Source organism: Scyliorhinus torazame, chromosome 16, assembly GCF_047496885.1.
Source record: "Scyliorhinus torazame isolate Kashiwa2021f chromosome 16, sScyTor2.1, whole genome shotgun sequence".
Lineage (NCBI taxonomy): Eukaryota > Metazoa > Chordata > Chondrichthyes > Carcharhiniformes > Scyliorhinidae > Scyliorhinus > Scyliorhinus torazame.
The window spans coordinates 3,526,393-3,539,549 of NC_092722.1; the positions used below are offsets into that span (position 1 = coordinate 3,526,393).

The following is a 13,157-nucleotide window of genomic DNA, read 5'->3' on the forward strand; positions in this document are numbered from 1 at the left end:
CTGTATATCTCGATGAGTTCCACATTCACCACCCGAGGCAGCTACACAGTGTTCCTACCTTTACAGAATTTTCACGGGTTCGTATGGTGTGGAGGGTGGATGGCAAATGATATTGTGGTTTGGAGGCGCTGTGAGAAACTGCTCCGTCTTGGGCACCAGATGCCTCTTTATCCGGGTAAAGTCTCGATACCGGCAGCCGCTATGGTTCCCGGTTACGATGCCCCATATGTCCAAGCAGCTGTTTCACTGTCGGCCACATTAACCATCGCATGGAGACACACTCCACAGCTGCCAAACCAACCTCACTTTTCGTCTAATCGTGGTTTTGGTGAAGTGCTTAGAGATCTTGCTTCTATATTAATGCACTGAAGTCACACAAATATTCTTGCTGCCTGCCCATTACTGCCGCTGTAATGGAATCTCACCATGTAATATTTATTAGGCTGTCTACATCCACAATTCAAGTCACTTCAAGTGGAAATGAATCCGTGACGTTAATGTGATCACATCCATTGCTTGAATTATTTCGACAAAACACGATTCAGAACAAATATTTTCTTCCTCGGGTACCACATTAACGTCCCAACGTAGGTGGGAGACCCTGCGTATAAAAACAACGCCATCTTTTATCTACCTTTTATTTCTACACCAATTGATATCGAAGTTAACGCTGGGATGTGAAGACCATTCACTTTTATATTTGTTAGATATTTTCCCATTATCCATTGAAGGGATGATAAGTAACCAACACAAATATTTCAAAGAGCTGTCATTTTTCTGCAAACAAATTTCTTCCAGGCCCCATTCCCTCGTTCCCATCAATCAGCTTTTGTTTGAGGAGAGAATGGGATGATGCAGTTCATGGCTCTGTGGAGCACGGCTGCCCGGCTGGGCTACATGCAGAGATCCCACTATTCCCGGCTCAAGTGCAGCGGATTGGACAATATTCCCGCCCCCCCCAACCCCCCCCCCCCCCCCCCCCCAACCCCCCCCCCCCCCCCCCCCCCAACCCCCCCCCCCCCCCCCCCCCAACCCCCCCCCCCCCCAACCCCCCCCCCCCCCCCCCCCCCCAACCCCCCCCCCCCCAACCCCCCCCCCAACCCCCCCCCCCCCCCCCCTCTCCACTCCACTCTGCCACACGTGGCTGGGACTGAGGTTACATATGGAAATTGTATTGTTACTATCCTCCCAACTCACTGAAAATGAGCTGAAGTCAGCTTGCTTTTACAGGGAGATGTTGCTGCTGTCCCAACGATGAGCCTGTTTTTCCTGCAATTCTTGGACTCTGCAGAGTGTTTGCTGTTAAGTCCCATCTGTTAATACATTCTGAAGTCAGATGCTAATCTATTATTTTGCACTAAATCTATTTACAGAATGCAACATTGAATATCTCTGCCTCACGCCTAACCAACACGCAGTGTCGCAGAAGTCTCTCTTTATTATGTGCTCAAGTTATCAATACCCTTCTCTTTTTTTTCTAATTAAGGGACAATTTAGCGTGGTCAATCCACCTACCCTGCACATCTTTTGGTTGTGGGGGTGAGACCCACGCAGACAGGCAGCAGGTAGCATAGTGGTTAGCACAGTTGCTTCACAGCTCCAGGGTCCCAGGTTTGATTCCTGGCTTGGGTCACTGTCTGTGCGGAGTCTGCACATCCTCCCCGTGTGTGCGTGGGTTTCCTCCGGGTGCTCCGGTTTCCTCCCACAGTCCAAAGACGTGCAGGTTGGGTGGATTGGCCATGTTAAATTGCCATTAGTGTCCAAAAAATGTTAAGTGGGGGTTACTGGGTTATGGGGATAGGGTAGATACGTGGGTTTCAGTAGGGTGCTCTTTGTATGGGCCGCTTCAGACTCGATGGGCCAAATCTTCTATGACACGGGGAGAACATGCAAACTCCACACGGACAGTGACCCGGGGCTGGGATTGAACCCGGGTCCTCGGAGCAGTGAGGCAGCAGTGCTAACCACTGCGCCACCATGCCGCCCTTGACTCGGAGCGCGATCGAAACTTTACAAGAGGTTAAAAACAAACAGCATCAGACCTTCTGAAGCATGCAAGTTTTTGATCACAGATTTCATTCTAATCCGACAGCATTCCTGTGTGCTGTAGCATCCACCGGGACCGTTGCGCAGCCCCCCCTCCCTCCTGCTTACCTGCTGCACGGCTGCCAGACTCTGCAGCTGGGCGCTGCTCAGGTGCTGCTGCTGCAGGGCGGCTGTCTGCAGCATCAGGTGCTGCTGTTGGGCGGCGTACATCTGCTGGAGGTACTGGGCGGCAGTGTTGGGCTGGCGATGCAGGGCCTGCTGAATCACCTACGCACAGGAGAAACAAAACTCACATTAGCCACAAAATTAACACAAACACCTGGCACAGGGATAGGGAATTTCAACATGATCCAGCTGTGAAACATGATCATTTACCCAGATGCTGACTGATGTCCATTCAGACATCCTTTATAATCCTCGTCATGAAACATTTGGCCAATATTATCCTTAATTAGTCTGAAAGTCTTGGTGAATCATTCCTACTTAGCGCTCAATCGGCCTCATTGCCACTTTCGTGTCCAGTTTTTACTGGCCTACATTCATTTGATAATTTCTTTTTATTTATTTTTTTATTAAAAAAAATAAATTTAGAGTATCTAATTCATTTTTTCCCAATTAAGGGGCAATTTAGCGTGGCCAATCCACCTAGCCTGTATATCTTTTGGTTGTGAGGGCGAAACCCACGCAAACACGGGGAGAATGTGCAAACTCCACACGGACGGTGACCCAGAGCTGGGATCGAACCTGGGACCTCGGTGCCGTGAGGCAGCAGTGCTAACCCACTGCGCCACCGTGCCGCCCTAAGAAAGGCCAGTGGCAAGGTGATCATATGGAACCAGGAATCCCGTGCAACGCTGATCGCCCTCGGAATGCCACACTGCTCCTGTTGTCTTAGCCAGGCCGGGAGCGGTACAATTCCACCCCCCCGGTAAACATCCCAGCCACTGTAACAGGAGAGAGCGTGTGTAAGGTGAGTGCGGGTGTTGTTGAGTAGTCAAGTTGTCAGGTGTGTTGTTGGGCAGGTCCAGTAGTATATAGTTACCCAAGAGTTCGAGACGGCTTTAATCCTTCTAACTTTTCGAATGATTCTGCTGATTTAAATCTGATTATCGGGTGGTTCCAGGAGCAGGGCCATTATACATCGGATGTTTAAACTGGTCAGGCCATTCCAGTGCTGTCCTTGCGCAGTGACCCAATCTGGTGTTAGGACACACAAGCCAGTTTTTTAGCTAGTTAGTTCAGGAACCAGCTAAAAGTTGTCAAATCAGTTCTCTGCAAACCTCTCTCTCCGCTGTGCAGCTGCTAGTACAGCTGTCCTAAAATCTGTGGGGATTGGTGTCTAAATGTTAAAATTACTAACCCTCCTATGGGAAGCTTTACTATGTTAAAAGGTGCTATACAAATGCAAGTTATTGTTGTTTAAAGCACACGCTTATTTTCAGCCAAATCCATTATTCAAACTCCTGAACTTTGTCCTTTTTCAGCTTCAGTCACAGTTTGTGATCAAGGGGATGGAATCGTGAGCTGGGTCCACCCTGCTCTTGCCTGGGAAATGTTAACACCAACAGTCCCATTCTAATTCAGGCGGGTAAGGCAGTACAGGTCATGGATCAAAGCTGGGAATTCCCGGTCCTTATGATTGAGTCTCCCACTGAGAGGAGATTTATCAACTGAATCTTTGGGGCCTGCAGTAAGCAAGGGTGCAATGACTTGGGTTAGCTAAACATTAAAATGCATTTGAAACTTGCATATTTTGATGACGTGGTCGTCACAGGAACTGACCCGACCTTAAGTGACCCTGTCTGGAAAGGTCAAGGTGGCAATAGGTCAGATTCTTTGCAAAGGTTTTGTGAAGGAAATCAAAAGCATATCAAAATCTGCCACCTTTATCAGCGCGTTTCTGATGTCACGTAGCAGGTCAAAAACCGCCCCCTGGACATTCCACAGGCAAAACCCCTTCTCCAGTTAACCAGCAACCTGCACTCATACAGCACCTTCAACGTCAAACTGCCCCTCGGCACTTCACAGGATCTTGAAGAAACAGAGGCTGACACCGAACTGCATAAAGTGAAATTCAGACAAATTGGCACAAGCTTGGCCAATGTGGCAGCTTTTAAGGAGTGTGCGGAATGAAGAAAACAGGGTAGGGGGGCGGAGAGGGGTAGGGAGGGAATTCCAGAGTTCGGGGCCCAGCCAGCTGAAAGCAAGGCTGCCAATGATGGGAGTGATTAATGCTCAAAGAGGCCAAAACCCAAGCAGCCAAAATAGCCCAGAGGGGAGCTGACGAGAGGTCAGGAGGGGTTCGGCAATAGAGTGATTTGAAAACAAGGCCGAGAATTTTAAAAGCACAGTGTAGTTCAGTGAGCGCGGGAGCAATGGGAGCAATGGGAGCAATGGGAGCGCGGGACCTGGGCCCAATTAAAGACAGAGGCAGCAAAGTTTGGATGGCCTCAAGTCGACAGCGGGTAGAATGCGGGAGTGCGGCAAAATTGCCGAGTCTGGAGGCATGATTAAGGGTTTCAGCTGACATGGGGTTGAGGTCAGCGCTATTGCAGAGGTGGAAATAGGCAAAGAAATTTGACTAGGCTCCAGTGAACAAACAAATGCAAGAATCCGGAGCAGGAATAGGCCATTTGGCCCCTCAAACCTGCTCTACCAATTTGATAAGAACATGCTGGATGGATTGCAACCTCTGCTCAGTCTCCCTGTAAACCTAGACTCACTCGTCAGTCAACAATCTAACAGCCTTAAAAATATTCAGCGGCCCAATCTCTGCTGTTGCAGACGGCAGAGAATTCTGCAGACTAACAACTCCGAAACAAATTCCCCAACTTCATCTTAAAAGGGAGAATCCTTGGGAGCGATTTAACGGGAAAAAGCAGAGGCCCGTTTGGCCGTGCTTAGCGTTGTCGTTCTCAGTGCAGCAGGTCCCGAGAACAACCCCACTATTAAACGGGTCTCAGCTCACCAGTGCCGGAAGAGATGGGTTTAACTGCCGCCCAAATCTCTCAACACCCCCCGCCCCCCTCCAGCTTCCAGACCCCCCCTCCCCCCACAGCCCAGTGAGGGCGAGATCCAGATCCCGACGTCTCGCGAGATCTCACCAGGCACTCCGAGTGTTGTAAACCGGATGACTGATCGAGTCAGTCAGGCGCGACAAGGACATTCGATCGCACCCTTATTTTTAATCTGTGTAGTTTCCTTATTCTAGATTCCACAGGAGAGGAAACATCCTCAGCATTCACCCGGACAATTAAATCCCCCAAGGTTCGGAAAGGATTCAACTACTTCCTCACAACATCTTAACACGACCCAACTCTCATTTACAGATTATAGAACTGATCATAGAACACATCAGAAAATCCCTACAGTGCAGGAGGCCATTCGACCTATCGAGTCTGCACCGGCCCTTCGAATGAGCGCTCCACCCATATCCGCTCCCCCCGTCCACTCCGCCCTATCCCTGTAACCCCATAACAAAACCTGTATATCCCTGGACACTAAGGGGCAATTTATCATGGCCAATCCACCTAACCTGCACATCTTTGGACTGTGGGAGGAAACCGGAGCACCCGGAGGAAACCCACGCAGACACGGGGAGAAACTGCAAACTCCACACAGACAGTGACCCAAGTTGGGAATCGAACCTGGGACCCTGGAGCTGTGAAGCAGCAGTGCTAACCACTGTGCCACCGTGCTGCCTTTGTCCTGAGCTAATGGTTAGTTAAAAAAAGATTTTGGAGTACCCAATTCATTTTTTCCAATTAAGGGGCAATTCAGCGTGGCCAATCCACCTACCCTGCACATCTTTGGGTTGTGGGGGTGAGACCCACGCAGACACGGGGAGAATGTGCAAACTCCATACGGACAGTGACCCAGAGCCGGGATCGAACCTGGGACCTCGGCGCCGTGAGGCAGGGCTAACGGTTAGTTAGTTGATAATGACCATTGCTCCTCAAACTCCCTCTGCATCATCACATGTGGGCAGATTGTGACTGGTTCTGACCGGTTATTTACACTAACCAAAAGCTGCATGTTCTAGATTAACCACTAAGGTTTGTAGGAGGAATGGTTCACGCTCAGAGTGGGTGCCTCAGACCACACCACAAGCTGGAAGGTGTTAGTAGGGAGTGTGGATGTCCACCTGCTGATAACTGATCGACCGAGAGCTGTGCAAAAGCTCCAGTAACAATGTGGACAGCTGGTGCTGGTAGAACTAGTTTTAAGATATCCCTCCTCACCCTCGGCAGCATGGGGGCTGGATTTCCTTTAAGTCTTTTAACCTGTGACCTGTGTGAACCCAGACGCTGGGTGCCACAGGTTATTCTCCTACAGAAGGCCTCACTATCTAGTCCAATCCATGGTGAATAACCAGCAGAAACAGCAGCTGGTTTATCCTCGCGATAACAACGGCAGAGTTACATTTTTATGGCATCTTTCACTATCGAGGATGTCCCAAACGATTTACAGACATTGGGACTCTTCTGAACTGGAGCATCCGTTCTATTGTCAGAAACTTGCAGTCAATTTGCTCACAGCACGCTCCCTTCAACAATAACGTGGTAACAGCCAGATAATCTTGAATAGTGAGGTTGATTGGGGGATGAATATTGGTCAGGAAACTGGGAGAACTGCCCTACTCTCCTTCAAAACAAGGTCATGGGATCTTTTACATCACTTCAGAAGGAAGCGGAGGCCTTGATTTAATCCAAAAGGTGGATGAGTTTATGTAGCACCTGTCAGGTGATCAAAGATTATTCCAAGACAAATCACAAAGGCAAGAGAAAAAGTAGGATATGCGGCTGAAGGGGGTGATTGTAGAACATACACAGCTGGCTATGTTAACTCAGCACAGAGCCTGTGACCGAGCTGGAATCTCGGTCCTGGACAGCCACTTATTGAAGGACAATCAGAAGTGAGACTCAACCAGTTTCCAATTGTTTGGATAAAGCTACGGCAAATCATACTCAACAGACAGACGTCTCTCCTTACACGAGAACAAGTTGACGTTGCGATGTGGCTTTAAATGCAATGTGACTTAGAAAATCCCAACAAATCACATCCCAGCTCTTCACAGATTAAATGAAAGGAGCCATTAAACTGCACATGGACCTACTCTGCGCGCCACATACACGACAGGATACACAAAGCAGCTCCCTTCCACCAGCTCGCATTCAAGCATTGTTCTGCAGCTGCGTGCTATCACTTTAAATCAAAATGTGGCCCCGCTAAAAGCATCAGGCTCCAGCCTCCGAACAGATGCAAGCAGGCAGTACACTTTGCCAAGTGATCCTTCACAGTCTGCTCATTATGAGCTGTAACACAATACTAAACAAAGGCTCCAAAATAAATTGTCCTTTCTGCTCTGTGCCATGCACTAGCCCGAGTATTTGCTTTCTCAAATCTGCAACAGGATCCCATCCCAGTCTCAACTGAGAATTATGGAGAAGGCAAAACGGAATAGATTTTGCTGCAAAAAAAAAACCCGTCCCTTTACAAAAAATCATTTCCAATTAATAATTGGTAACTACGACACATTTTTAATAGCAACATCGCTGACCACTTTTCAATGCAGTACCACACCGGTTTCCAGCCAGCACAACAACGATCGAGGTGACACAAAACGTCCAAAGCAGCGAAGATTAAAAGAGCGATGAGATAGGTTACTCACAACATAGTCCAGCAGGACAATCAAACCGGCTCTGTTGAAAAGATCAAAGTCTCTTGGCTTGCGAACACTCTGCAGCCTCAGTTTATTTTCCAATCAGGTACAGGGAATACTGTTAAGACGCCTTCATATCTATTTGCAGTTACTGGTCTCGGTGTAAGATTATACTCACAAAGACCAGAATTTAAGGAGGAATCCGAGTTCTACCACAAAGCTCTGGCTGATTATTTCGGGGAAAATCAGCCCTGTGCCTCACAGCTTCAACTCAAATGCAAATCTCGCTGCCACAATGACTCGAATCATTTCTTTTGTGCCTGAATGACTGTCAGCTCTGCAAGCCCTCACGTAACCAGGCGACCAAATGTGGAGAGGGGTTACTGGTTTAACCCAATAATAAAGAGAGGGAGAGCGATGACCTCTGAGCTGGCGTGGCCTCTCCAGACCCGACCCCAAGAGGCAATTTTAAAAAATCTTGAAGTTTCAAAAAAACAAAAATCGAACAGTTCAAAGCTGGACGTTTGCCAAGTGGAAAATATGCTCACAATATTTGGGCATTTTTTCATGGTAATGAAGCCTAGCCAATGACACACTGATTCGAAGGAGTAACAAAAAGAGCTAAGCATTCATCGAAAGGTGATAGGTCACAGCTGGTAACCATAGTGATTGCTTTATTCTGGGCCATCCATTAATCTCCCCACACACACATACACACGTTGGACTGATGAATGGGGAAGCCATTTAAAAGAATCAGCTCTGGTTAAGGGTCCAAATCCTTTGTTCTGTGGTGACAGACTTTATCCTTCACTTTGAGGGGAGAGGTCAGATGTCCAAGATATGCCTTCTTTCCCCTCCAGCACATCTAGTTTTCACTACAAGTTAAGACAATTGTTGACAGGACAGAACGTCGTCCCTCCAGAGGAAAATGATACGAGAGTGAAGACTGGGATCATATTCTTATTGGCTGGAAAACGGAGGCTGCTCCTTTCCAACACATTTTGAATCGCTCAAATGCTTCGTTTGTGTAAGAAACATACACACCACCAGTCGGTCAGTGTCTGCCAGGAAAAACTACTTCCATCAGGACAGAAAACTTTTAATTTTGAGTTCTCAAGGAAATGTCTCCATTTATTAAACCTTCAGTTCATATATTTCCTCTCCCCTATCTTCCTATCAAAGTCTTCCACCTCAAATTTCTCCTCATTAAAATTCATCTGAGAATCTCTCTGCCCAGGCTCGTCACAGCCGAGCAAACTTTATTTGTGTGATTTCTCTAAATCTTTGAGAGAGAAAAGCAATAATAGTGCTACCTGTGGGGGAAGACTATTCTTTATATTCTTCCAGTCTGACTAATATCCATTAACCATTAATCCCTGCTTTGTGTCCTTTGACCAATGTCCGTTCCCTCCGTATGGATACACACCTTTTAATAGACAGCACCTTCATTTAATCAAGAGGCTGTAGCTGGACTGATTGTATCTTTACATCTGTGAATTAATTATATTGGGTGTCCTGGAGTTTTGAAACATATCGAACATTCTATAGGCGGAGCCAATTTATCACTTTTTCTTTTTTCTTTTAAATTTAGAGTACCCAATAAATTTTTTCCAATTAAGGGGCAATTTAGCGTGGCCAATCCACTTACCCTGCGCATCTTTGGGTTGAGGGGTCGAAACCCACGTAGACATGAGGAGAATGTGCAAACTCCACATGGACAGTGACCCAGAGCCAGGATCGAACCTGGGACCTCGGCGCTGTGAGGCAGCAGTGCTAACCACTGTGTCACCGTGCTGCCATATTGTTCATTTAAATTTCTCCAGTCTTTGATTGGCTCCATTTATTGGCTTTGACATTTGCCATGTACAGTGATACAAATATTCAGCCATCTTGGAAGCTGCAGTTTCAACTCACTGGAATGTTACCTCAATCTTTTTAAAATCCAGTCCAGTCAGTAAATACATTGTCGTTCTTAAAATAAAGTTTGGCTTCATAATAATCAGAGACAATCTGGAATGTGAATAATTGTGTTCCATCCTGGGGCAGAGGCAAGAACCATTTATTTTCCTATTCCGATGTTCTAAGCGATGACCATTTAGTGGTACAAATGTGCCGGAGACCCAGGTCTGGATGTTCTGGCCCCGTCGCGGCAGGTTCCCCGTGGCGGAGCGATTCAAATTTCCCATTGGCTTCCTGCCATAGAGAGGAGCTGGAAAAGCCTGCCCCTCCCTCGTGTCTTTCGGTATCAGTGACGGGTGCAATGGGTTCGCGGGAGCCCATCCTGTGAGATGCACGATAAATGACCACTAAAGCGAGGTTGTAGTCCTAAGCTACATGTTTCCCCCAGCAGCTCATGTACAGAATGAAGGCTGCTGGGGCGGCACGGGCTCTTATACCCTGCCTAGCAGGGCGGAGCTACCATACAGTTTGACCAATGGGAAACATACAATATCTACCAATGGTGTTCCAGCATTACCAGGTACCGTAATACCTCTATACAGACTACCACATTCACCCCCTGTTAAAAAAAAAAAAAAGAGTCCGGCGGGGGTGGTGGCCTGATATTACAACATGGCAGAAATTATAGTTATGGAGGTACCGTAATACCTCCGTACAGCATTTTGTAGCTATTTACAATTCTATTTACAATTTATGATTCATAATTAAGTATACACTTTAAAATGACGCAATCAGTCGATCGGGGGCCCTGGTCATCCTCTGATCGTCGGAGCTTCGGTGGTGACTCCGGTGGAGGCTCGGGCGTCTGTGATTCCGGGAGGGTAGCCTCGATCTCTGTGGCAGCTTCGACACCCCTAGACGGCGCTGGTAGGGAAAACGGTTGACCTGGGAAGGGAGCGTCTGCGGGGTGCGTCGGTGGGTGGGGGGGCCTAGACGAGGCCGGCAGAAGGACCGATCCTCCTGTAAGGTGCACTGGTGGGAGGGACGGTGGGACTGGTGGCTGGGGTGTGCATGGGGCTCCGGCGGGCGCCAGGTCTCTTAGGGAGACCGTATCTTGTCGGCCATTGGGGTACGCCACGTAGGCGTACTGGGGGTTAGCGTGGAGAAGATGGACCCTCTCGACCAACGGGTCCGACTTGTGCGCCCACACGTGTTTTCGGAGCAGGATGGGTCCGGGAGCTGCCAGCCAGGTTGGGAGCGAGGTCCCAGAGGAGGACTTCCTGGGGAAGACAAGGAGACGTTCGTGAGGTGTCTGATTGGTGGTCGTACAAAGCAGTGACCGGATGGAGTGGAGGGCATCCGGGAGGACTTCTTGCCAGCAGGAGACTGGGAGGTTCCTGGACCGTAGGGCCAGTAGGACGATCTTCCAGACCGTTCCGTTCTCCCTCTCTCCCTGTCCGTTACCCCGGGGGTTGTAACTGGTCGTCCTGCTCGAGGCGATGCCCTTGCTGAGCAGGAATTGATGCAGTTCGTCGCTCATTAAGGAGGACCCCCTATCACTATGTATGTAAGCGGGGAACCCGAACAGCGCAAAGATACTATGGAGGGCCTTGATGACTTTGGTTGCGGTCATGTCGGGGCAGGGGATGGCGAATGGGAACCGGGAATACTCGTCAATCACGTTCAGGAAGTACGTGTTGCGGTCGGTGGAGGGGAGGGGGCCTTTGAAGTCCATGCTGAGGCGTTCAAGGGGACGGGAAGCCTTTATCAGGTGCGCTCTCTCTGGCCGGTAGAAGTGCGGTTTGCACTCCACGCAGATTTGGCAGTCCCTGGTGGCTGTCCTGACCTCCTCGATGGAGTAGGGCAGGTTGCGGGTCTTGATAAAGTGGAAAAGGCGAGTGACCCCCGGGTGGCAGAGGTCCTCGTGGAGGGCTCGGAGGCGGTCCACTTGTGCGGTGGCACATGTGCCGCGGGGACAGGGCGTCAGGAGGCTCGTTTAGCTTCCCGGGACGATACAAGATCTCGTAGTTGTAGGTGGAGAGTTTGATCCTCCACCGCAAGGTCTTGTCGTTTTTATCTTGCCCCGCTGTGCATTATCGAACATGAAAGCAACCGACCGTTGGTCAGTGAGGAGAGTGAATCTCCTGCCGGCCAGGTAATGCCTCCAATGTCGCACAGCTTCTACTATGGCTTGTGCCTCTTTTTCGACTGAGTGGCGGATTTCGGAAGCATGGAGGGTACGCGAGAAGGCGGCCACAGGTCTGCCCGCTTGGTTGAGGGTGGCCCCAGAGCTACGTCAGATGCGTCGCTCTCGACCTGGAAGAGGAGGGACTTGTCGATGGCGTGCATCGTGGCCTTTGCAATGTCTGCTTTGATGCGGCTGAAGGCCTGGCGGGCCTCTATCGACGGGAAAAACTGTGGATTGGATCAGGGGACGGGCCTTGTCCACATAGTTGGGGACCCACTGGGCATAGTAAGAGAAAAAACCTAGGCAGCGCTTAAGGGCCTTGGAGCAGTGAGGGAGGGGGAACTCCATAAGGGGGCGTATGCGTTCAGGGTCGAGGCCTATAACTCCATTTTGCACTACGTAGTCGAGGATGGCCAGGCGGTCGGTGCTAAACACACATTTATCCTTGTTGTATGCAAGGTTAAGGATTTTTGCGGTCTGGAGGAATTTTCGTAGGTTGGTGTTGTGGTCCTGCTGGTCGTGGCCGCAGATGGTGACATTATCGAGATACGGGAATGTTGCCCCGTAAACCGTACCGGTCAACCATTCGGTCCATCTCGCGCTGGAAGACCGAGACCTCGTTGGTGACACCGAAGGGAACCCTTAAGAAGTGATAGAGCCGCCCATCTGCCTCGAAGGCAGTGTATTTGTGGTTACTAGTGTGGATGGGGAGCTGGTGGTAGGCGGACTTAAGATCCACCGTGGAGAAGACCTTATAATGCGCGATCCTGTTTACCAGGTCGGATATGCGGGGGAGAGGGTACACGTCCAGCTGCGTAAACCTGTTGATGGTCTGACTAGTCAATGACCATCCGATGCTTCTCCCCTTGAGCTCCACTACTTGAGCTCTCCAGGGACTGTTGCTCGCTTCAATGCCTCCATCCCTCAGTAGCCTTTGGACCTCTGACCCAATAAAGATCCGATCCTGGGCACTATACCGTCTGCTCCTGGTGGCGACGGGTTTGCAATCCGGGTGAGGTTCGCAAACAGGGAACACGGATCGACCTTGAGGGTTGCTAGGCCGCAGACAGTGAGGGGGGGGGGGGTATAGGGCCGCCAAATTTGAAAGTTAGACTTTGGAGATTACACCGGACGTCTAAACCTAGGAGTGTGGCCGCGCAGGTGGGGAAGGACGGAGAGTCGGTAATTTTTAAACTCCCTTCCCTGGACTGTGAGGTTTGCTACACAAAACCCCTTTATCTCTACTGAGTGGGAACCGGAGGCTAGGGAGATTTTTTGATTAATGGGGTGGACGAGGAGAGAGCAGCGCCTTACCGTGTCGGGGTGTATGAAGCTCTCTGTGCTCCCAGAGTCGATTAAGCA

At 49.6% G+C, this 13,157-nt stretch overlaps 1 protein-coding gene across 9 annotated transcripts in view; it reads right to left on the reverse strand.

The window, feature by feature from the left end:
• LOC140392522 (polyhomeotic-like protein 2) overlaps positions 1–13,157 on the reverse strand; it is a 289,127-nt gene that overhangs the window by 108,275 nt on the left and 167,695 nt on the right. For 6 of the 9 annotated variants that reach the window (XM_072477780.1, XM_072477778.1, XM_072477779.1 and 3 more), the window contains one exon: positions 2,155–2,313. In XM_072477780.1, coding sequence (XP_072333881.1) covers positions 2,155–2,313 — 159 coding nt within the window. Of the gene's footprint in view, positions 1–2,154; positions 2,314–7,606; positions 7,626–7,717; positions 8,283–13,157 lie in introns of those variants that run through there. The other 3 variants (XM_072477782.1, XM_072477781.1, XM_072477783.1) reach the window with 3 other exon arrangements.